The 23,627-nt window shown below is 46.4% G+C and overlaps 3 protein-coding genes across 9 annotated transcripts; 2 read left to right on the plus strand and 1 right to left on the minus strand.

The window, feature by feature from the left end:
• Positions 1-102: 102 nt before the first annotated feature.
• Positions 103-11,319, plus strand: LOC6740169 (nuclear pore complex protein Nup153). Of its 7 annotated transcripts, none has more exons than XM_039297505.2 (9): positions 103-567; positions 652-1,238; positions 1,305-1,820; positions 1,878-2,131; positions 2,293-6,679; positions 6,742-6,897; positions 7,700-7,840; positions 8,730-8,797; positions 9,856-10,099. In XM_039297505.2, the coding sequence occupies exons 2-9, from the start codon at positions 1,083-1,085 to the stop codon at positions 9,947-9,949; spliced, it is 5,772 nt and encodes a 1,923-aa protein (XP_039153439.1). In that variant the 5' UTR covers positions 103-567; positions 652-1,082; the 3' UTR covers positions 9,950-10,099. The 7 variants fall into 7 exon arrangements, with proteins under 7 accessions (XP_039153439.1, XP_039153440.1, XP_039153435.1 ...); XM_039297506.2 differs by having other exon boundaries at positions 7,703-7,840; XM_039297501.1 differs by lacking the exon at positions 8,730-8,797 and having other exon boundaries at positions 9,856-11,319.
• A 205-nt stretch (positions 11,320-11,524) lies between these two features.
• Positions 11,525-15,589, plus strand: LOC6726149 (serine/threonine-protein kinase PAK mbt). The gene is made up of 3 exons (XM_039297508.2): positions 11,525-13,238; positions 13,310-13,581; positions 14,379-15,589. Exons 1-3 carry the CDS (start codon positions 12,077-12,079, stop codon positions 14,853-14,855), a joined length of 1,911 nt encoding a protein of 636 aa, XP_039153442.1. The 5' UTR covers positions 11,525-12,076; the 3' UTR covers positions 14,856-15,589.
• Positions 15,590-15,860: 271 nt separating this feature from the next.
• LOC6726150 (nucleolar protein dao-5) lies at positions 15,861-22,073 on the minus strand. Its single transcript, XM_002107090.4, has 3 exons — positions 21,794-22,073; positions 16,593-17,107; positions 15,861-16,449 (listed from the first exon to the last, which is right to left on the minus strand). The coding sequence occupies exons 1-3, from the start codon at positions 21,808-21,810 to the stop codon at positions 16,301-16,303; spliced, it is 681 nt and encodes a 226-aa protein (XP_002107126.2). The 5' UTR covers positions 21,811-22,073; the 3' UTR covers positions 15,861-16,300.
• Positions 22,074-23,627: the final 1,554 nt, after the last annotated feature.

Below are 23,627 nucleotides of genomic sequence, written 5' to 3' on the forward strand. Positions count from 1 at the left end.
TTGTCTGTCAAATGGGATAAAGTATATGCTAAGAAATGCCGATTGTTGAGTTATCGTATAGCAGCTCATCACCATTTAAAAATAACCGTGCATATAATCGATAGCTGCTAGCAATGTATCGATTAGCACACGCTGTCCGACACACCGATAGTATCTGGCAAACATCGATTTTGGTTCCAGCTCTACTTTGTGGCCACACACGCGTTTTTTCCCAAATCAAATCGTGCTCTTTTGAAATTCTGTTTCTTGCACATCGACGGTGCGTTGTGCTCGTGCAACAAACGAAAACCGGAATGCGACCAGCGGCAAATGTTAAATTGCAATCAAAAGTGTAGATTTCGCGGCGGTAAAACGCCAAAATTCGTACCGAATCGGTGCGCGCGTGTGTGTGTGAGCAGAGCGTGAAGAAGAGGAACGAAGAATTGCGAAAGCAGTGTGTGCGGAAGAAGTGGAAGAAGCACAAAGACAAAAGGAAGGTGAAAATATTTCAAATATATATCAAATTTATCCGGCAGACCTGACAAATAGAACAAATATTGAAGAAAACGGGCGGCATGCTGAAAAGCGGTAAGGGCAAACCCAAAAGCAAGAAACTCGAGCGCTTCGCCCGAATTCGGTATTCAATCCTTTTTCCCGCCTCTAATTTTGCAGTGCTTGTGCCCAGAATTTGCTCTTCATTGGTGGCCAAGAAGCCAAATCCTGATCAAACGCGGTCAGTTTGTGGCGCCAAACAGAATATTATTTAAAAATATCGCCGCGTGTGTAAAACCTCGGCGAAACGCGAACAAAAAAAAAAAACCACGACGGCGTGCGTAAGCGCACTCACACCTTTACACACGCACAGACAGAGAGAGAAGGCAGGATAGAGAGTGAGAACGAATCGAGTGAGCGAACATTATCCGCACCTACACATACAAACTCGCTCGCAGGAATTTCAACAGTGTGTGCTTTTTTTTTTTGGTTTTTTTTTACTTACGTTTTTTGTTGTGTGTGCGGAAACGCTTCTTTTTCGCGTTTTTCATCTCTCTTTTGTGCCGTTGCTTCGCCGGCTAAAAAGGTGAGTCTGAATCTAAAGCGGCATAATGGAGGATGCACAGGAGCAAAGGGAATCCTCGCAAGCCGAATTGGCCAAAAAGCATCCGCTGACGCCGCTCAAGGAACTGCCTGAAGAAAGCGAGGAGGAGGAGGAGGAGGATGAATCCTCGGCGGGAGCCCAACGGGAGACTGACAGCAACAACGTAAGTACAGTCGGCGATAACTTGGTTCCCATCAAATAGCCAACTTCCATGCAATTGCAATTGCAGTCCATCATGGGCAAGATGAAGAAGCGCGTGTCCAGCATTCTGCCTGCCTCCTTGAGCGGTTGGTTTTCGCCGTCGTCCAAAGATGGGAACGATGCCTTATCCTCCCCAGCTAATCTCCGCCAGTCACAGCCACGCCAGTCCAATGGACGCTCTACTACCAAGCGGAAACGTGGACGCCGTCGGATAATGCTAGCCGAAGCGGATGCCGATGCAGCCGACGATCTTGATGACGGCTCCGATGCCAAGGGCCTGAACTACGAGGAGGTGGCCCTGGCCGACAATATAGCCGAGCACGACCTAGCCGCCGAGGATGAGCAGACGCGTCGGAGCGAGTACAATGTGTTCCTGCTGCGCAAGCGAGCCGGGGCTGTTGCAGCTGCCGGCGGTGATGAGGATGAGGCCGAGGAGGATGAACTGGAAGAGGACGACGAGGAAGGCGATGAGGAGGATGACGATGAAGAGCAGGAGAATCTCCAACAATCCGCCCGCGTGCAGACCAAGCGTCGACGCCTGGAGGTAGATCACATCTTCAATCCTGTCTACATTTCCCAACTAATCTTGAATCCCTTTCAGCTGGAGACCCCCGTCAATTTGCCCAACATGCGTCGTCTGCCCCTATTGTCATCCACGCCTGCTGCTCCGCTCGCGGCTGCCACCAGCTCCTCCAGCTCCTCCACCTCGCAGATGTACAAGAGCGTCAGCCAGTTGGCTCCACATCGGCGCAACCACCTCAATTTGTATGGTAATCAACGGCAGCGCGAACCCGCGTACAACTTTTTTACGGGCAACGAAGCCGCCGAGGGAAGCACTGGGGATCTGCCACACAGGTATGTTACTGCAGTATGCTGTATGCTATTGGCTCGTATGTCAATATCGATTTCAAAAAGATATCAACCTTAGAGCTTATTGGGCGTTGAAAAGACATGCTATTACCGAAAAAGTAGAACCCTTAGGAAATCTAAAATGGCAATAATTTTAATCATTTTAGCATCCGCCGTTCACTGAACATACCTTTCGGAGGAAGCAGCACCTCTAGCAGCTACAACAACAGCCTATCCAGCCTTCCTAACCACAAGCGACCACCGCTCATAGGCAAGCGAACCCATCGACGCGATCTTACCATGGATGAGACGGGGACTGGCCCGGACATGAGTTCGGAAGAACACCTCAATCATTTGCTGGGAATAAGCAGGACCAACAACAACACTAGCAACAATAATAATAATAATAACAACAATGTCATTAAGACAAAAACAAGACGAAGTGAACTGTCTGCAGCCGCAGGAGGTGGCGGCGATTCTCAGTCCGAGAGCGATTTGAACGAATGCCACGACAATGGCGAAGGGCACGAAGGACTGCGCCGGTCGCATTACAACAGCAACAGCAATTTAGAATTTTACGGAAATCTGCAGAGCTCGAAGTCAATATTTAACAGGAGCAACGCCGCCGCACAGCAATCGCATCGGAATTCTACGTGGTCGCTGAACTCCCTGACCCAACGACGTCGCTTCAATGCGTCCATATACGGCAGTACGTCGGCACTGAGCGACAGTCGTTTGCTGAGTGGCAGTGCCTCTAATTCAGGCTCTGCATCTGCCTCTAGCTCGCCCTTTTACCAGGGACGCACCACCTTTGGCGGCTATTCCGGTAACAATCGCCTCTTCAGTCGCACCAATCTGAGCTCATCCGCCGCATCCTCAATAATGGGACTCAATTCTGCCGGCAGCTCACCGGCGCATCCGCTGCATGCTTCCATGTCTGGTGGTATTGGATACGGTATAAAAGCGGTAGACATGCGACCTTCCGACTCCGGCAATCTTGCGGCGACATCTGTGGGCCAAGGTGGCAGTAAGAAACCCAGTACCGGGCTGTCGAACACCACGATGCGCATCCTCAACCTGCTGGAAAGCTACTCCACGCCATTGATCGATGCCAAGCGCATGGGCAGCAGCATCAAGGAGCATCAAAGCAGTCGCCAGCAGCGCCTGGGTACGTCAGCCACCCCGTATCTACGTTCCACAAGTGCCAGCAGCAATGCTCCGGTGCCCAATCACATCAACGAGTTGGCGGAACTGCGCTCCAACAAACTGCTGGTGCCGACGATGCAGCAGCTTCTGGAACGCCGTCGCCTGCACCGCGTTACACAGAACTCTCGAGATGTGGTTCACAGCCGGAACGTTCGTGCTGGTGGGGAAAACAACGAGGAGAAGCCCAAGCAAGCTGCCCCATATGTTGCTCCGATAGACCAGTCGTCTAACCATACTCACCACACAAACAAGATGCGTTCGCGTCTTTCGCACCAGACGCGCAACAAGGAGCCACGCGCGGCGGAAGAGGAAGCACCCCCGCCGCTGGAGTTGCCACAGATCAGCTTTCCGGAAATGGCAAGCGCGCCAAAGTTTGATTTGATAATCAAACCCACGGTGCCAGTGGTATCAAAGCCATCTACCACCGACCCAATCCCAAGTAGCAATGCCTCCAACTCCAAGCAGATGCCAAACTTCCTGGCTAATCCCCAGCCTGCGGCACCAATTGTTAACTTCGCTGCCAATGGAAACGTTCCTGCAATCAGTGAACCAACTAGACGCACATTCACTTTCTCGGAACCCATACCTTTGTCGAACTTCAGGGAGAACTGCATCCTCAAGACGAAGATCAATCGCAATTTCACCTTCCCGTCACCGGCATCACTAGATGATTTGCGTACAACGAATGAGCAGTCGCAGCCAACCATAAACGGAACACCGTCATCCAAGGAGTGGGAGTGTGATACGTGTATGGTGCGGAACAAGCCCGAGGTCAACAAGTGTGTGGCCTGTGAGACGGCCAAGCCGGTAGCATCTGCGGCTACTGCCCAAGCACCATCAGCACCACCTACGGCAGCTATTGAGACACAAAGTTTCGGTGGTTTTGGGGATCGCTTCAAGAAATCAACGACTGACTGGGAGTGCGATGCCTGCATGCTGTCCAATAAGGCTGAAGCCAGCAAATGCATTGCCTGCGAGACTCCAAGGAAAACTGTTGCACCAAAGGTCAACAACTTCTCACCGTTGATTACAAATGCGAAAAGCAACGAGTGGGAGTGCTCCGTGTGTCTGGTGCGCAACAAAGTCGAGGCTAGCAAGTGTGTGGCCTGTGAGTCGGCCAAACCAGGCCCAACTATCGCTCTCCCTGCAACATCTAATATAGCTGTTGCGACTCCCTCTATGATTACGGACGGCTTTGGGGATCGCTTCAAGAAATCAACGACTGCCTGGGAGTGCGATGCCTGCATGCTGTCCAATAAGGCTGAAGCCAGCAAATGCATTGCTTGCGAAACTCCGCGAAAAACTTCGACTTCAATAGCGAACAGCCTCCCGTCGATGAACAATAATTTGTCAGCCGGATCCGGTTTTGATATGTCCTTCATGAAAAAGGCAAACATGTGGGAGTGCCAGACGTGCCTGGTGATGAACAAATCGAGTGATGTGGAATGCATTGCCTGTCAAACGCCAAACTCAAGGGCGAGTAGCAACAACAACGAGTCCGCACCAAGTTCATCCATGAGCTCTTTCCCCTTGTTCTCCGGGACTTTATCCAGATCCTCATCTAGATCATCCTCTGGGTCAGCCTCAACCTTTGGGTCAGTTGGTTCGGGATCTATCGTCAGCATTAGCTCCACGAGCGAAAGCTCCAAAACATTATCAACAAGTAAGGTGCCCCCCAAGCCGGATACGGGATTTCAGCAGCTGGTGGCAGCCCAAAAATCATCAACTTGGGAATGCGAAGCATGCCTGGCAAAGAATGATATGTCGCGGAAGACTTGTATCTGCTGTGAGCAGATGATGCCGGAAGCATTGAACCCTGCCGCAGCAACGGCCAACTCCGCAGCCAGTTCGGTACCCAAATTTCGTTTTGGATTTTCTCATGTAAAGGAGGTTGTCAAGCCATCTGTGGAAACGACGACCACTCCAGCACCAACTTCCGCTCAATTTAGCTTCGGTTTTGGTCAAAGCAATCAGGGTAAGGATGTGGCGGACAGCAAGAAGACGGAGGCCCCGAAGACCTTTTCGTTTGGCGTGAGCAAAGTGGAAGAGCCCAAGACGGTGACTTTTGGGACAGACATCAAGGAAACGACTGCCACATCCAGCTCAGAAGCAACAGCTCCAGCTGCAGCTGCAGCACCACTCCAGTTTGTATTCAAGGCACCGACTACCGCAACCACGGCTGCCAGCTCAATCACCACCACAATCAGCACCACCAGCAACGCTCCTGCTTTGGGTGGCTTCAGATTTGGCGCTCCATCATCGTCCTCTGCAGTTTCCAGTTCGACGGCCAGCACCAGTGCGAATCCCGCGGCTGTCAAGCCCATGTTCAGCTTTTCCGGAGCTGGCAGTGCCGTGAGCAGCACCAGTAGCAGCCAGCAGCCAGTGGCCAAGGCGCCAACCATGGGTTTTGGTGTTTCCTCCAGCACCGTAACAACGACGACAACCTCAACGAAAGTCTTTGCTTTCACACCGGCATCTGCTCCAGCTCCGTCAGCAGCCACCTCGACACCAGCTCCAGCTGCCGGCTTAACCTTTGGAAGTCAGTCAAAGCCAGCGACCACACAGAACACTGGAACCTTCTTCTTTGGCCAGCCAACAGCGGCTGCGCCAGCAACGCCAACCAACTCTAGCGTGAGCTCCATCTTCGGGGCACCAGCAACAAGCACCACTGCAAACACCAGCGTGAGTGCCACCACCAGCACCGCCAACGCCATTGCATCCAGCTTTGCGACCACCTCGACCCCTCAGCTCTTTGGCAATTGGGGTGAAAATAAAACGGACATGACCACCAGCAGCGCGACCAAGCCATTCACCTTTGGTGCTCCTTCCGTTTCGGGAACGACTACAACGCCCAGCTTCGGCTGGTCGAGCAATGGAGATGCGGCAAAGAGCAACAGCGTTGCGGTCGGCAGTGCGGCGGTTCCTTCGTCTTCGGCCTCCAAGATGGCGACTCCGATATTTGGAAGCAGCTCCATGTTTGGACCATCCAGTAGCAGTAACAACACAACCAGCACCACTAGTCTACCATTCGGATCAGCGGCGACCACTGCCGCAACCACGCCGGCGGCGGGCGGCAATGGACCGCTTACTGGGATATTCGGCAATGTGGGCAACTCTCTAGTGGGAGTAGGAGCTCCTGTAGCCACAACACCAGCGCCAACAGCCGCTGCTCCATTGGCCAACTTTTTTGGCAACCCCACGCCAGTTGCTGCGGCCGCGCCTGTCTTCGGCAGCGGGAGCACCATCACAAGCGCAGGATTTGGAGCACCTGCTGCAGCTGCTCCATTGGCGGGCACAGCGTTACCAGGAGCATTTAACTTTGGCGGAGCCACTGCAGCCACGCCAGCTGTAAGTACACTTATACGAATTAAATTCTGCATTTATCCAATCCGCATTTTTGCATATTGCAGGCCTCAAGTGCTCCATACAAATTCGGAAGCAGCACCAATGAGCCGCTGGCCAAACCAGCGTTCAACTTCACCGGCTCGGCGGCGAGCTCGACTGCTCCTGCGCCAGCCTTCAATTTCACGGCCAATACGGCGGCCACTAATCTCACCGGTGGCGATGTAAGTATACGATTTCCACCCAACTCCCAGTAGATCACCAAACCACCAGCCCACCATAGCCACCTGATCAACTTATATAGTATTCGCAATACAAGCACAAGGTGATCGATGGGAGCTGAGCGCCTGATGTGATGATGAAGTAGATCGATCACACCACACACTCACTCACCCAGTTTCATCCATGCAAATGTGTTTGCGATTGTTTGTAGTCGTAGCTGTCCGTCATATTTCCTTTTAATTTTCCGACTTGCATGCCCACGTTATAGAAATGATAACAATGCGCTCAAAAATCGATCGATCCTCCTAATGTATAACCTACCTGGCCGACATTGTATATTAATTTAGAGCTACTCACTTGTCGTATTGATTTTACCTTCTAACTTTTATACTACATATTATACATACAATATCTCTATATATATATATTTATTTGTATTCTTCTCTCATTTTCTTTTTTATCTTTTTCCACAACCCTTTCTACACAAAAACGGTCGTGCGTGTTGTTACTGTTGAATAATATTGTCGTATACCATGTAACTTAATGTATACACTCCTTAACTACGCAACTTCCGTAAATCTGTAATGTACGCTCTATGTACTTAAAAAAAAAAAAAAAAACGAAAACTCTGTGGGCACGGGCACGAATCAACTTTACTACCATCCTACTACTACCTATTATTATAATTACCAATCCTTCCGCAAAATGAACTACCCGGTAAAATGAACATGAAAATGAACTACCCGGCAAAATGAACATAAAAATGTACTGAATGGATCTGCAAATGAATTCGAATCACAAAAGCAGTCGCATCCGCGCATCTTCCAATTCGGTAGTTCGCAACCGGCGGCCAATAACCAGTTCGGTGGTATGGGCAGTGCCACCAACAACTCCGCCGGCGGTATGCCCATGTTCAATTTTGCGCCCGGGCCGCCGCAGATGCAGGTAATGCGAAGTCGTGGTCGATATCCAGAGAGTTTCGCCGACTCGATTTTAACGATACTCGATTGCTAATACCCAGTACTTTATGCCATTTCGTATGTACGCATAAATATAAAGAAGAACGGGGAATGCCAAAGAAATTCGCGCATAATCTATTGTATATAACTTAGTGTCATTTCTTATATTACAAATAGTAAAAATCGAACATGTGTTAGTTTATTATGCATTTGATTTTGAAATCGTAGAGTATAGGGATTCCCCAAAATGCCGTTAGTACATAATTTCTTTGGCACGCCCCGTGTATGAAAGTCACATTATAACCATTATTTACATATGTATGTAAATCGTGCTTGTCTCATCTTGCTCAGTTAGCTGTAGTTGAATGTATTTCTGTAGTTGTAAGTAGTTTCCTTAGAACGCATGTGTCGCAGGGCTTGTCAAATGATACCTATCAATTAGAATCGAAAGTAGATTGGTTTCAATGTGCTATATGTATGTATGTATGTGTCAATTGTTTACAGTGTAGTTAAGCATGCGTTAACGGTAAATATTTGACAAGCTCTCACGTATGCCCACCATCCCCCACCTCACACACGCATGCACTTACACACACATACACACACCACACACACATTCAAAGACGCACATCAGTTGTCATTCTTCATATATGTAGCAATATCCAAACCAAATACAATTTGTACATAACCAAGAAGAAACAAAAATACCCATCAAACATCCAAATTGCAATCTGTATGTAGAAGAAGCAGAAATTATTAACCATCAGCCATCGTGATCCGTCCTGTAAAACCAGAAAAAAAACACCCAACAAAATTTACTTGCTATACAAAACCAACTTACCAAGGAAAACAAACCAAAAATATTCTTCTTGCAGTCCACACCGAATGCCAATGCACCGTACCAATTTGGCGCGACCTCCGCAGCGCCAGCCAATATATTTGCGTAAGTAAGACAGAGACGGATGTTTCGATCCGACGGTGAAGGGTTGCTACCCACAAATGCGAGCGAGACAGACGTAAGAGCGGCCCAAAAGAGAGAGAGAGAGAGAGAAGTTTACGCGCTTTTTGCTGCTGTCGCCCTCTTTCCGTACTTTGAATTGATCCTTTTACCAACACAATCGAAGAACACACACACACACAAACACACACATTATAATGCATTATAATTGCATTTGTTTTAATTTTTTTATTTTTAAGGTTTTCGTTTTTTTGTGCATACCATTTGTTTTGTTTCCGTTGAGAAGAAAAGCTTACACCTTTCATATTTACACATGGATAGCGTAGGCATTTACAAGACTGTTCATGATTACCGTCCTGTTTTCCGCATTTTGAAAATCAGGCTTAAATCAATTGGTCAAAAATAATGCGGTATATTAGCTTAAAAAGGGCTTTATACATTTGCAATGTTTTAAAATCAAGTGATTTAATTTAAAAAGGTTTCCAAAGAAAAATATATTCGTAATTTAAGGTTAAAGAGACAAAATTCTTAAAATCATCACATCACTATATGTTTTCGATTACATTAACATACGATTTGTGTTCATAAAAAACTGGTTTGAGCTGTGCTTATAAAAAAAACACCTGATGAATGATGAATAGTATTATAAATCAATCATTTTAATCATATTTTCATATATGGAAACTGGCCGTAAGTGAAAACTAAATCAAAGTTAAAAACGCATCCACTTCCCCCCATGGAATCGAACTGCATTTGTACAATCTCAATGTTTTTATTTACCATTGTGTAAATAGGATATATGTAGCATTTTCAATATCCTGCGAATGTCATATTTTACTATAGTTTGTTTCTTTGTTTGTCTTTTTTGTGTGTGCCATATTGTTTCGTTTTGTTCATAGCATTTCGTATCCATTATTTATTATTTGTTCAATTAATGTTTCTTGTTCACATAACTCGCTACGCAGCAGCAGCAACCGCCAGTGGGAGTCTCGAAAGTCGCCAACCAAATATGATAATGATACTAATCCATTGTTAATCCGCAGCTTCAATCCGCCAGCCGCTGGCAACTCGGCGCAGAGTTCCCAAATGGCTCGCCGCAAAATCCGTGCCCCCGCACGCCGTCTGCCGCCCCGGTAGAAATGGCATCGCAGTCGGCCATCACGATAGCAAATGAGGCCGCCGTCGGATTAGGATTAGGATTTCGGGTGCCATTGCCGAGAGCAGGAGGATCAGCGGTAGCAGAAGCAGAAGCATCGAGGGCCGAAGACACAGGAGACGCCGGGGGCAATAACAGTGAGCTCAATGGTTCGGTCAAGAGCCAATATCATCACCAGGAGCCAGATATTCAAGGATCATCGAGGATGTACATGCAGCCACGCCAGCCGCCATTTGTGAACAAATACCGCTTCGTACGCCGCCGCCACAGCCTGGACGGTGATACCAATGTAGTCGTCCCCTTCAGCAGGAATAAATGGCGGAGAACAGTGGAACAGAATACAGCAGGAGAAGGCCATAAAACCAGTGGCGGCGACGTTCCTGAAACACCAACAACTGGCGACCAAGAGGACAACCACCAGGAGGGACGACATTCACCGGTATATACATCAACAGAACGAAATTTACTAGTAAGGACCCAATTCAAGATAGTGCGGCAAAGGAGCGTCATCTCGAAAAAAAAACAAGAAGCTTTCGAATAGCTGTTAAAAAGCTAAGGGATAGGTTCTTTCCACATCCTTCTCCGCTCTCCGATGATTGGGAGATGACCACGCGAATGTCGCTCATACTACGCATATTGATGATTACAATGATTACAAATTATACAAACACTTCGTTGGATTTACGCGAGAATTGGTCGCACCAAAAAAACGAAAATGAATATATTTTAACGTTATTTTTGTTGAATATATAATATACCTTAACGATAATTATGTAATAATTATTTTGCGAAATAGTAAAGAAACGTGTAATGCTGCAATCAAACAGAGATGCGAGGCCAATTAAAAGCGCAAAAAATCAACTACTATATAATGTAGTATACGTATATTCGAGTTATTGGCCGATGCGTCGAGCAGATGATGATTGCAGTCAGATAAGAGAGACCGGCGAACGATTGCATTAAGTCTTTAGTTTTTGTTATTAATTTTAGCGTTTAGATTCACACACACAATTCATACGAGGGAAATACCTGCAGCCAAGGTGGAAAGCCAACAAATTAAAGAAAAACAACTATCTAGCAACGTAAAGAAACAAAACCTATAGCTAACAGATAACAGATTAGATGAAAAGATTAGAGAGAATGTGGTGGCAAACTGGAAAACCGAAAAAGTTATAACTGTATGCATGTTTTTTATATACATAAATACATAAAGAACATTTAATATTTTATTTTAATTTTAAATTGATCATTTTTAAGTGGAGAACAGAAATGGAAATCAGAAGTCTTTATGTTGAGAGAGAAACGGTATCATAATGTAAATAAGTAAATATATTCGGTATGATAATTTAAACTTTGCGCTGTTTACTTGGGTTTTCAACAGGAATTGCAATGAAATCACTATCTATCGAAGATTTGGTGTTTGAAAGTATATTTCTTTAAAAAAAAATTTGACTTTATTTTGAATAGTAATTGTTTTCAGCGCGAATACTTTACAAATATATGAAATTCAAAAAAGAAAAGTTGACCACAGGCGAACCCACCATGCATCGGCAACGGTCACACTGCCGCCATTGCGATAGACATCGATAGCCGTTCCAGCACTAATACTCACGATAAACACCACCTCTATTTCTGGCATCGGCAATTATTTCCCTAGGTTTATTATTTTTTTGTTAAGCGTATTGCTTGTGCTCGTGCTGTCGCCATAATGTGTGCAATGTGTGGCTGCCAGTGGTGCCAGTGCTGAAGGTGTATCGCTTGTGCGCATCTCGATTTGGCCATACAAATCCAATTGAATCCCAGTTTCCCAGTCGCGTCCGCTGCTATGCGTGTGTGTGTGTGTGCGTGCGTGCCCATGTCCCTGCATGTGTGTGTGTGAGTGAGATCGGGAAGAAGTTGTGTGCTGCTGTTGTTGTTGCTGTTGCTGTCGGATTTGCCGTTGCCATCGTTTGTTGTTTGTGCATTTTCCATTGTCGGGCGACGCAACAGAAGGAAAAAATTACAAATTAAAAATAGAGAGCAAGAGCGAGAGGGAAGGAGTGGTGTGGAGTGGAAAAGGGCGGTAAAAGGGCAGAAATTTGGAGCACGGGAAATCCGAGTCGCTGAAGATGTTCTCGAAGAAGAAAAAGAAACCGCTGATCTCGATGCCCAGCAATTTTGAGCATCGTGTGCACACGGGCTTCGACAAGCGGGAGAACAAATATGTTGGCCTGCCCCTCCAATGGGCGTCCATTGTGGGCAACAATCAGATACTCAAGTCCTCCAACCGCCCGCTGCCACTGGTCGATCCCTCGGAGATTACGCCCACCGAGATTCTCGATCTGAAGACCATTGTGCGTCCGCATCACAACAACAACAAGGCGGACACCACCTCGCTCAACAGCAGCAGCACCATGATGATGGGCTCAATGGCGCCGATGAATCCGATGGCACCTGGCGCACACCCAATGATGAGCCATGGCCCCGGAATGATGATGCCACCCGAGACGGGCGGCATAGTCCTCCCGAAGACCTCTCACGTGGCCAGATCCAATTCGCTGCGGAGCTCCAGTCCGCCGCGAGTGCGACGGGTGGCCAATGTGCCGCCATCGGTGCCGGAGGAGGAGGGACCACCGACAGCTGGAACACCGGGAGCAGGTGGAGCTACTAGCGGTGGCTTTAAGCCACCCGGTGCCCATCCCTCCCTGCTCTATAACAGTCAGCATGCGCACGCGAATGGAGCAACAGGACCACTGGCCGTGCGCACGGATCAAACCAACCTGCAGCAGTATCGCAGCAATCTGGCCCCGCCATCCGGCGGCTCCATGCCCCAGCAACAGCAGACTTCGCCCGTGGGCTCGGTGGCCAGTGGCACGCGATCCAATCACTCGCACACGAACAATGGCAACACCGGCGGCAGCTATCCTCCCATGTATCCCACAAACCATCAGCAGCAGCAACAGCAGGCCAAACAGGGTGGCGATCAGAACCAAAATCCTCTGCATCCGCATGCACATCCGCATCCGCACCATCACCAACACCTGGCCAAGTCGGCTTCCAGGGCATCCAGTTCCAGCGGGGGAGCGAGCAGTGCTGCCCAGCAGGCGAGCGGCGCCAGTGGAGGAGCGGCGGGTCAGCCCAAGCAGGACCAACGCCTCACCCACGAACAGTTCCGTGCCGCCCTGCAGATGGTGGTCTCCGCCGGTGATCCGCGCGAGAACCTCGACCACTTCAACAAAATAGGCGAGGGCTCCACGGGCACCGTATGCATTGCCACGGACAAATCCACAGGCAAGAACATCCGCTTTAACTATTGACTGAACCATTCAATTAATGGCATTTGGTTTTCTCATTCCGTGCAGGTCGCCAGGTGGCCGTGAAGAAGATGGATCTGCGCAAACAGCAGCGACGGGAGCTGTTGTTCAACGAGGTCGTCATCATGCGGGACTACCATCATCCCAATATCGTGGAGACATACTCCAGCTTTCTGGTCAACGATGAGCTGTGGGTGGTGATGGAGTACCTCGAGGGCGGCGCCCTCACCGATATTGTCACCCATTCGCGCATGGACGAGGAGCAGATAGCCACCGTCTGCAAGCAATGCTTGAAGGCTTTGGCCTATTTGCACTCACAGGTGCGTGACCAGCATGACACTGCCCCGTTCCCGTTCCCATTCCCATTTCCATTCCCTTGGCCAAACTGGGCAGCAGAGTACAGAGTACTCGCCATCATGCGATTCTTTGTGCCTTTGTACCTTGCCATTTGCGGCGCTTTCTTCGCCCTCCGCTTTCGCGTGGCTTTGGTTTCAATTTCTAAATGTTGTCACCAACAAAAGTCGTCGGCCGCACAGTGGGCCACCGAGTGGCGTAGCACGCCCAAATGGCCAGGTGAAATCGCACGTGCATGCCCTACCTCAAAGCGAATAGATAGTTAATTTTAGCTTATAGAGAAGGAAGTTTGAAGTTATAGTTCATTACTCATTGATAGATCGCTATGATTTTTGCCTTAGATACAACGTTAGATGTTAAAACCCAGTTAGTAATAGAATATTAGAATAGCATATAATATTAATATTAATTCAATGAACTTGTTTAAGCCGCAACATTTCACAATTGTTAGAATTCCTAGTGTTTTAGATGTAATCCATTTACATCAAATTAGAACTAGAACCCAACCTGTTTATGCTAACTTCCACGTTAGGGAAACCAGCGTGTTCCCAAGAGCAGGAAATTCTTTTTGGGCGTTGCAGGGTCGAGCTGGTTTCTTTTGTGCATTTCTGTCCCACGTTGGCTCGTGTAATGCGATAAGTGTCTGTCGGCGGGAGAAAGGGCGTTGGTTGGGGGAAAACCGCAAACTGTGAACGCTTTTAACCAATTTCCCTTCTCTCTGTCTCTTCCGACGGTGCTGCCGATGGCGATAAACCATAAACAGGGCGTCATCCATCGCGACATCAAGTCGGACTCGATTCTGCTGGCCGCCGATGGTCGCGTGAAGCTGTCGGACTTTGGATTCTGCGCCCAGGTGTCCCAGGAGCTGCCGAAGCGCAAGAGTCTGGTTGGCACGCCGTACTGGATGTCGCCGGAGGTCATATCGCGCCTGCCGTACGGCCCGGAAGTGGATATCTGGTCGCTGGGCATCATGGTCATCGAGATGGTGGACGGCGAGCCGCCCTTCTTCAACGAACCGCCGCTGCAGGCGATGCGCCGCATCCGTGACATGCAGCCGCCGAACCTGAAGAACGCCCACAAGGTCTCGCCGCGCCTGCAGTCCTTCCTCGACCGGATGCTGGTGCGGGATCCGGCGCAGCGTGCCACCGCCGCCGAGCTGCTGGCCCATCCCTTCCTGCGCCAGGCGGGACCGCCGTCGCTGCTGGTTCCGCTGATGCGCAATGCGCGACACCATCCGTAGTTGGATGCCACAGCGCACGCTGACTGGACAAACCAGACGATCCGGCTGCTCGATGAAAGCAATCATTCCCACAGACAACGGACCCCGGCCCGTGGGCATCCATCTATTAAATTCTAGTATTAACATTCTGTTTGGCAGCTGTACTTAAATCCCCGGAGTTTCCCTCGAAACGTTGTAAAGTCATTTAAGCTCCGCACATCCATGCCCACTAACGTTCCGGAAGAGAACGCAATGTGCCTTTCGCAAGCCTCGAAATCGAAACTGAAATCGCATCCTGCAACCGATACGGCTGGAGAAACGATATAGCATTTATCTGCCCGAGAACCACATTTTTATATATATATATCTGAGTATTTCAGCATTTTGCTCTCTCTCTTCTTGTCAATATTGATTTGTGTGCGTGTGTGTTTGATTTTTTTTAACCAGCCCATAAAACATTGTTCGAATATATACATATATACGCTAAGAGCTAATGTTAAAAATCGATATATATATATATACACATATATTTTTTATAAAAACAAACCTAATTCTAAGCAAAAGCGAAACAACGAAGGTGTGAATCGAAGGGAGACAGAAAACGAAAGAGAAAGAGATGGAGTTAGGCGGAAAAGCATATATACAATTTGGACATAAATATTTTTTAAACATTTACATTTTACATTTGTGTGAAAAGTTATACGCTCCAGACATACACATATGCATATATCTAAACACATTCCCGATTTCGAAAATATTTTAGAACTTTTAGCTTACATTCTTTGTTCTGTTTTTTTGATTTAACCCGTGTAATTATTAATTAATGAATAAACTTAAATGCGAAAATGTTCAATCTTGTGGTTTCATTCATAGTTAAAAACTAACAAAAATAACTGCAAATCCAAAAATACTTTCTACCAATAAATATTAAATATTTTAATATTTTATTCGACATTTTGGAGGTTAACTTTAAAGATATTTATTTTTTCTGTTTTTTTTTATTACAAACTAATTGAAAAATGCGTGTTTCGATTTTGTTGTTTTTATTACTGGTTGATTGATTGTTTGATTGATTGATTGTTTGATGGTTGTGAAGAATACATAATTGTGCCCGCTTAAATACTCGCACATATATTCGCAAAATATATATGCGTATTTATCGCGTACATGGAGGATGTGGGACTGGCTCTGGACAGTGGGCGTGGTCGTGGTGGTGGGCGTGATTGAGTGAGTGTTGCGTGTGCGCGTGTGTTTTTGTTTACAACATAAGATTACAAATATATTACATACACGAAAAATCAATTGCGAACTAAGAACTAAAGGGCAGATCGGGCTGCCACATAGCTAGCCATATGATTCGATGGGCAGAGGGGGGAGTGTGGTGGGGGAGGGGTGTGGAGTTGGGTGTGGTCACTGGGCATGTGTGTAGAATAGGAGTTGGAACTGATTGACACTCAAATCCGCGCTCAGTTGCGCTTCCGCAGGGCCAGACGACCGATGGGGCGCTTGGGCTTCGTCTCCTCCTTCTGCTGCTGCTCCGATTCCTCGGCGGCGGCATCCTCCACCGCCTCCACGGGCGTCGCCTTGGCGGGCTTCGACAGCTTGCGACGGCTCACTGGGGATGGTTAAAGAGATAGTTAGTAATGGATTTAGTAACTTCACATAGAGAGATGATTTTAAAGATTTCCTTTCTAGGAAAAGTTCTGTCTTTCGTTATCGTTAGTCAATTATTCCTGGCCTAATCCCTGCCAAACTTACATGCTGAGTTGCCCTTGTAGCCCTTGGCGGGACTGGCTGCTGGGGCGGGTGCTGGCGCGGATGCCTGCTCCTCCTGCTCGCCGGAGTTGGACTCGTCGCTCTTCTTGGCCGGCTTGCTGGGACTGGGCGGCTTCTCGGCGCGATGCTTCTTCGCGTTCGCCTGGCGGCGCTTCAGCGAGTTGAGGAAGTCATCGTTGGAGCGGAATGGCCGGATAACCGGGCCAACCTTTTTGGGCGCCTCCGTGGTGGTGGTGGTGGTGGAGCTGGCGAAGGCCGCCTCGTCGCCCTCCTCGCCATGATCGCCGTGCTCGCCGGTTTCCTCGTCGTACTCCTCGCCCTCGCCGCCGGCATCCGCTTGTGCTGGCGCCGCTGTCGTCGTGGTGGTCACCTTGGCCGCCTTCCCGACCGGACGGCGCAGGGCGGCGATTCTCTTCGCCGGCGAGACGGCGGGACCACCCTCCTCCTGGGCGGACACCACTCCGTAGCACAGGACGCAAACGATGAAGAGCAGGCAGCTAAGTGAATGAAATAAAATATATAGAAATTAATAATAATATATAAATAACAATAATAAATAATAATACATGTCAATCATATTGATTAAGTATTCCAATTATTATATAGCTCCTACTTTAAATATTTAGCTCATTAAAAACCATTGCCAAAAGTAGAGCATTATTTAATTACTAAAATTATTTTTAAATTGTTAAAAAAACACACTTCCTTCTACTTAAATTAAATTATACGTTAAGTAAGTATTCTGAAGGTTTCTTGGAATATACGAATGATCATTCATCTTGGTATCATTAGTGAGTAACATTAGGATTTAAGTGCAATCGCCTATTTGTGGCCATGATTAGGTGTTTAAATATTCAAATTTTACATAAATCAATACTGAATTGTTGGCATTAAAATCCCAGTGGTTGTTCATGCGAACAATGTTTCATTAATTACGAGTATTTACTGGAATAACTTGAATTTTTGAAGCCGCTGGTGCAATGCACTGCTCGACTTTCGAATCGATACGAAACGGATCTATTCGACTGGATTCAGTGATGGCATGGCGGCATCTGGTGGTGAATCCCCCGGGCAAGGTTGCCCAACATCTACACGCATCTAATCCTCGTGACTTCCAGCTCGAACCCAACTCTTGGACGGACAGGTCTGGTTGGACGGGTTATTCAATACAGAACCTGAAGTCGTAAATATTGTGTACATAAATACATATGTGCCCGCCCCTACATATACAGTGGATATTGGCTAGGAGGAACTGTTTGAATGGCACGACAAGATATATGGTAATTAACTGAATGAGAAACAATAAGCTTATATGCTTCCAGAATCAGCGGGATTTGTTTAGATTAAACTAAAGCTGTTACAGAATAAAGGTCGTAAAAAGCTGTATTTGTTTAGGCTAATAATTAATATTTAATAGACCTGAGACTTAAAGTAGTTGCCATTCGGGTTTCCTGTAAGTTTTGCTATTTTATTTATTTATTTCTTTTTTTTTTTTTGTATATTTTATGTCGCATGCTGACGGAGGACAGAGATGTGCTAACAAATATTAATGTGTAAAGGTCAGGCAAACGGGTTTGTTCACTTTCGATTTCGATTTGGATATGGATTTCGCCTTAATGCCGAATTCGAATGCGAATGAATGTTGCTCCGTATCTGTTGTTGTTTCTACTGTATATATGTATATATCTCTCTTTTTTTCCTTATTTCTTGCTTTAGTTAACTACTTTTTATTCCTCTTTGCCGCTGGCGACGTTGGCGGCGGCTTCAGTGAGTCAAGTCAATTGCTCATATTTTATGCAAAACAAAAGACTTAGGCAGCGAACTCGTTTTGAAATTCTTTTTTCCTATGGCAACACTAAAGTCGAGTGCCTTGTTGTTGTTGTTGTTGTTGCCGCGATGAGGGGTTGGCCAGAGGAGCAGGAGGGGGGGGGGGGGGCTGTGGAGGGCGTTGCGGTGGGTGAGTGGCCAAAGGAAACAGGTGCTTATGCAAAAGGCAGTCGTCAACCAGGCGGGGGAAACCAGTTGGTGGCAGCCAGCACCACGCCAGAATATATTTAAGTGCGCGCTCACAGTTGCAGTTGGCTAATAACGGTAAAATGTGCAAGCCAAGTTTTATTTTTAGCCAACACACAGCACCGTTGTTCATTATAATTACTTCTATTCGATTATCGTATCGCTGGTTTACTTGGCATTTCCTCCATTTGGGATTTATTTGCTTATGGGGTCATGTGAATACATGTGGCTATGGATATCAGCGATATGAATGTGGATGTGGCTATGGATGAGATGGCCCAGTTAAGCGACAATTATGCAACTGGCAAAGGTGAAAGGCGTATGGGCCCAAGTTGTGGGTGCGTGCCCGGCATCTTCAACATCCCAGCGACTCCAAACTTCAGTTGTGCCCAGAGGCGTGCCCAGAAAATTATTTCCCAAGGGGGCTTGGGCCAGCGATTTTCACTTCGTTTAAGCGATCATCTTGCATTTTGAATGGATCGATCACGTTTTGAATAAAACATAAAAGCTTTTATTCACTAAAAGTGATTCAGTTTGTTGCTTGTGATTCACTTATTGTTATTAGTTAATTTCTAATATTTATTTTACCATTGTAAGGCAATATTTGGTATTTATATGTCGGTTCTGCAAGCGCTGGGTTTTCCATGACATTTGGCTAGGCACTGGGCATAGAGCAGCTCGCAACCGGTTACCCCCCATTGGATTGGCCAACGGGAACAATGGCTGGGCGCAGTCCACACCCACAGGCAATCCGTTGGGTGGACAGGCAGTTAGATGGGTAGGCACATGGTTACGGCTGGCACGGCTTGTACACCGGCAGACGGGCACAGTGGGCCGTCTTTTTGCAAATCGTCTTTAGTGCCAGCCGGTGGTTATATAAGCCGACATTAGTGGCGAATTTATGATAAGCAGCTGCTCGCGTTGGCGAGAATTTCGTGAATCAGGCGGAACCACTTACTTAATGCAGCCTCATCGCTCGGCATCATTATCATCCTCGTTTAAAGAGCTTGGTCAACAAATTGGCCTGGCTCTTAATTTATTTCATTTCATTTCGCTTTTGTTTGGTCTCCTTCTGTTTTCCTTTCGTTTCGCACTCTGTTATGCTGCTTATTATTATTTTTTTGCCTTTTTATTTCGACTTAATGGGCTGACGTCATTGGGCCTACTGCGTATATGAAAGAACTTCCACACACTCAAAAGCAATTTATGCAGCATTTAAACGATTGGTTGTCCTCAAGCTTTAAGAAGCGGAAGTTGCCTTGCTTGAATTATGCATTTCGAGTTTTTGTTAAATAAAAACTTAAGTCTTAAGGAAACCCATTTAAATAATGCCTTAAAATCTGAGAAACCTTTTCGAAACGAAAAACGCCTCTTGAAAGTGCCGCATGTGTTGATCTTGAGCTGGGCTCAAAGTCCCAGTTAAGCCATGCACGTTCTCTAATTGCCCTGGAGCCCTCATTACGCGTCCACTGCCCGCATGCACCTTTGTGCCCCAACTCGGGCAACTCCCCACCCCCTTTGGGGCCATATGCATATGTAGCCACTTATTACGGGCCAAACGTGCACATTCGACACCGAATCGGATTCAAATTCGAATTCAATTTGATTGTAACTGCTTTTATTGCTGCCGCGTTGGATCAAGTTGAAGTCAGCTAGCCAGTTAAATTGGCTGGAGTGGAGTGGAGCGGGGTTTGGCCTGCTGAGTTGTTCCAAAAATTAAGGCGAAAAGAGCCGATTGGCCGCTTGAGGCAAGTGGGTTCAATAACGGTGCATTGTGTCGTTGTTAGTTGGCCAAGTACGTGTTTTGGTTGCTTTGGTACGTGTTTTTACACTACTACTACTTCTGGCTAGCTGGCTGGCTGGCTGGCTGCATGCCAAATCGATCGAGTTCGCTGCCTAAGTCTTTTGATTTGGCCCAGAGTGGTGTTTACGTTTTCGGTCTCGCATTGAATTCGCTTTGGCCCATGAAGTGCAGCACATATGTATATTACTCACACACACAACACAGCCAATTTGGCGACTCGAAAGTCCTTGAATCTTGAGTGTTGAATCTTGAAGGCATTATCATTTCTTTTATTTATTTCAACTAAATTGCATAATACGCCATGCCGGGGAAATGGAACGGAAAATCCTGATTTAGCCGTCTGCCTGGCGCCTCACCTCCAACTGCAACTCCAACTCCACCTCTCTCTCCACACCATTTCCATCGCGATCTCGATCTGGTGTGATTAATTTCATGCATACAACGCTGCGATTAACACATATAATATGCATATATATGTATGCTACACACACCCGATTCGAGTGGTATTGCATTTATGCAGATATGCGGTCGGTCTGTCAGTTCGCATTAAAAGTGCAACCGTTAATTTATAAGACAACCGCGGTAATTAATCCAATATACTTAATTTGCTGCAGCTGCGAAAAGTCGAGGAAAGCGGGGATCTGGTGATCTGGCGATCTGAGGCGCGATGCGCATCCACTTCGAAAGGAGGAGCCACTTGAGCTGGCGACCTTGAAACATGGAGCAGACCACCAACCCCCGCCAGCAGCTCTCCAGCTGCTGCCACTGCGATCGCCTTTTACGATCTGAAGCTTTAACTTTTGCCATTTCTTTGCCGGCAAAATGCCAGCCTCACATCCCGTGACAACTTCATCACATCATCATCATCATCATCGTCGTCGCCTTGCTGATCATGGTGATCATCGTTATGACCAAACTTTGGCATTTTAGCCACAGCCACGGAGCTCGGTTCAGTTCCAGTTTGGAGCCACGGCATGTTAAAGTTCAAATTGGCATTAAGACGAGCTTACCTACACCTGCATGTGCTCGTGCACCATAAAGGTTGCAAGTCAACGTGCTACATGCAACCGAGTCGATTGCCAATGCATTTCGACGCTTGGCAACTAAGTTGGGATTTCGAAAATTGAGTTATATGTACCAGAGAAATTCGAGAAGTTAAGGGGGTGGGGGGTTTATGCAAATCAAGCTTAAAGTGGTTCGATTAAATATTTTTAATTATAACTATTCAATAAGTAACTATTTCTTTTCCCATGTCCTGTTCAGCTTTATATCAATCACTTAAAAAAAAAGAGTACGATCTCTCCTCATCGTTCACGAAATAATATTTTGAATGAAATATATACTATATATCTTTGGGATCACTCACATGTTGAAGTACTTCATTTTGTCTTGATGTGTGTTGCTGTGCGTGTTTTTCGATGCGTGGAACTAACAACGATTTGAACTCGAAACGCGCGCGTCTTAAACTTAAACTAGAAAAAAAACACTTGTGTATTTATAATGGATTTGATTTTGGTTTTTTGTTGGGAGGGGGGCGAGGGTCTCGGCTTCTCTGCTAGCGAGCGGTACTGACGACTGGCCACGATCACGATCGACTTCTAGAGGCAGACTGAACGTTACTTATGCCGTGTGCACACAGTTAACCTACGGCCATCCAATATTTTGTGGCAGCGACGGTGACTTCGACGGCGGCAGCGGCCGCGCAACAGGTTCAGACCGCCCTAGCCAAACCGCCTGCCTGCCAGCGCCTCCAACCCGTGGCCACCGCCTCCTCCTCCTCCGCCTCCGCCAGCGACTCCCAGCCCCTCCACTTCCATCGCCGCCTGCGCTCAAAACTCTGCTTTTGCACGGCGCGAAAAATGTGGTAAAAAACGTCGGATTCTAGCCACACTTTCATCTATGGTCATCTATGTTCATCTATCAAGCCAGGCACTCGAATTCCACAGGACTTCTCATTTTTGGCATATAACATATACAGTAGCTTTTGCTTAACTTAACTTAACTTTCTTCTGTAATTGTATCAAATTACAAATGTAAATTCTTCAGGACTTTTTAGTCAAATGAACAAGTTTTCTATAAACTATATTCTCTAAGAGAAATTCCTTAACTTAGCATTCAATTTAACTAACTAGAATGTGTTTAATATAAGTATGAATTCATGCTGAATAAAACATTTTTCTGAATATATAGAAGTTTATGATACCACAAATTATTTAGATTATTAGATTATTTAGATTATTAGATTATTTAGATTATTAGATTATTTAGATTATTAGATTATTTAGATTATTAGATTATTTAGATTATTTAGATTATTAGATTATTTAGATTATTAGATTATTTAGATTACTAACGTTTTCTTGCCACATTTTTTGTGTATAGTGAGCAGAAGAGATCTTTAATAATTTTAAATTCATTTATTTCACATATTCCCTGAATTTTTCCACTGACAAGAAGAAAATTCCTATGCCCCTTCAATGACATCATTGATTAAATTAGTGCTGCTTGCGATGGTCGTATAATTTAACATTATCTGATGCCAAGCTGATATTAAAAATGTAAATCCTGATTTTTTCGCCTTGTGTGCCCAAGCGCCTCGATGGTCGATCTGTGCTGGCAGGAGCACTTCTGGTTTTTCGGAGCCAATTTGTCACGGGCCTGGGCTCTGGTTATGACAGGTTTTTCGAACCCAATCCACTCCAATCCCAAGCCAATCCAATCTGAGCCGCGCCGAGTTGAGTTGAGTCAAATGGAGTTGAGTGGAGCCGACTTAGCATTCGCAATTTGTATATTTTATTAATTAATTTATTGATTTTAGGCCAATTGTTGTTTTGCCTCTTTGCCGATCTGGTAAATCCCGATCGAGCTGCCCAACCCCCGATCCCCGAAAGCAGCCGACCCGCTCCGCCCGTTGGCCAAAAACACACAGGGCACATCTGTCCCGCATGTAAATCGCTTAGTTCGCGTTTAAAAATCAGCCAAATCAAGTAAGTGAGCAGATCAGTCAGTTAGTTATCAACGATATGCAAATACCCTAGAAAGTGTAATGAAACAAATATCAATTGACATGTCAAATGAATTTTTCATGATGAAAAGGCTTCCTTAACAAGAAAGTGAAATAAATACAAATATTATTTTAAATTAAATATTTTTACAAGCATTAAACTCTTTGCAGACTAAAATCACTGCAGACCATAAGA

This window comes from Drosophila simulans, chromosome X (assembly GCF_016746395.2).
Source record: "Drosophila simulans strain w501 chromosome X, Prin_Dsim_3.1, whole genome shotgun sequence".
Classification (NCBI taxonomy): Eukaryota; Metazoa; Arthropoda; class Insecta; order Diptera; family Drosophilidae; genus Drosophila; species Drosophila simulans.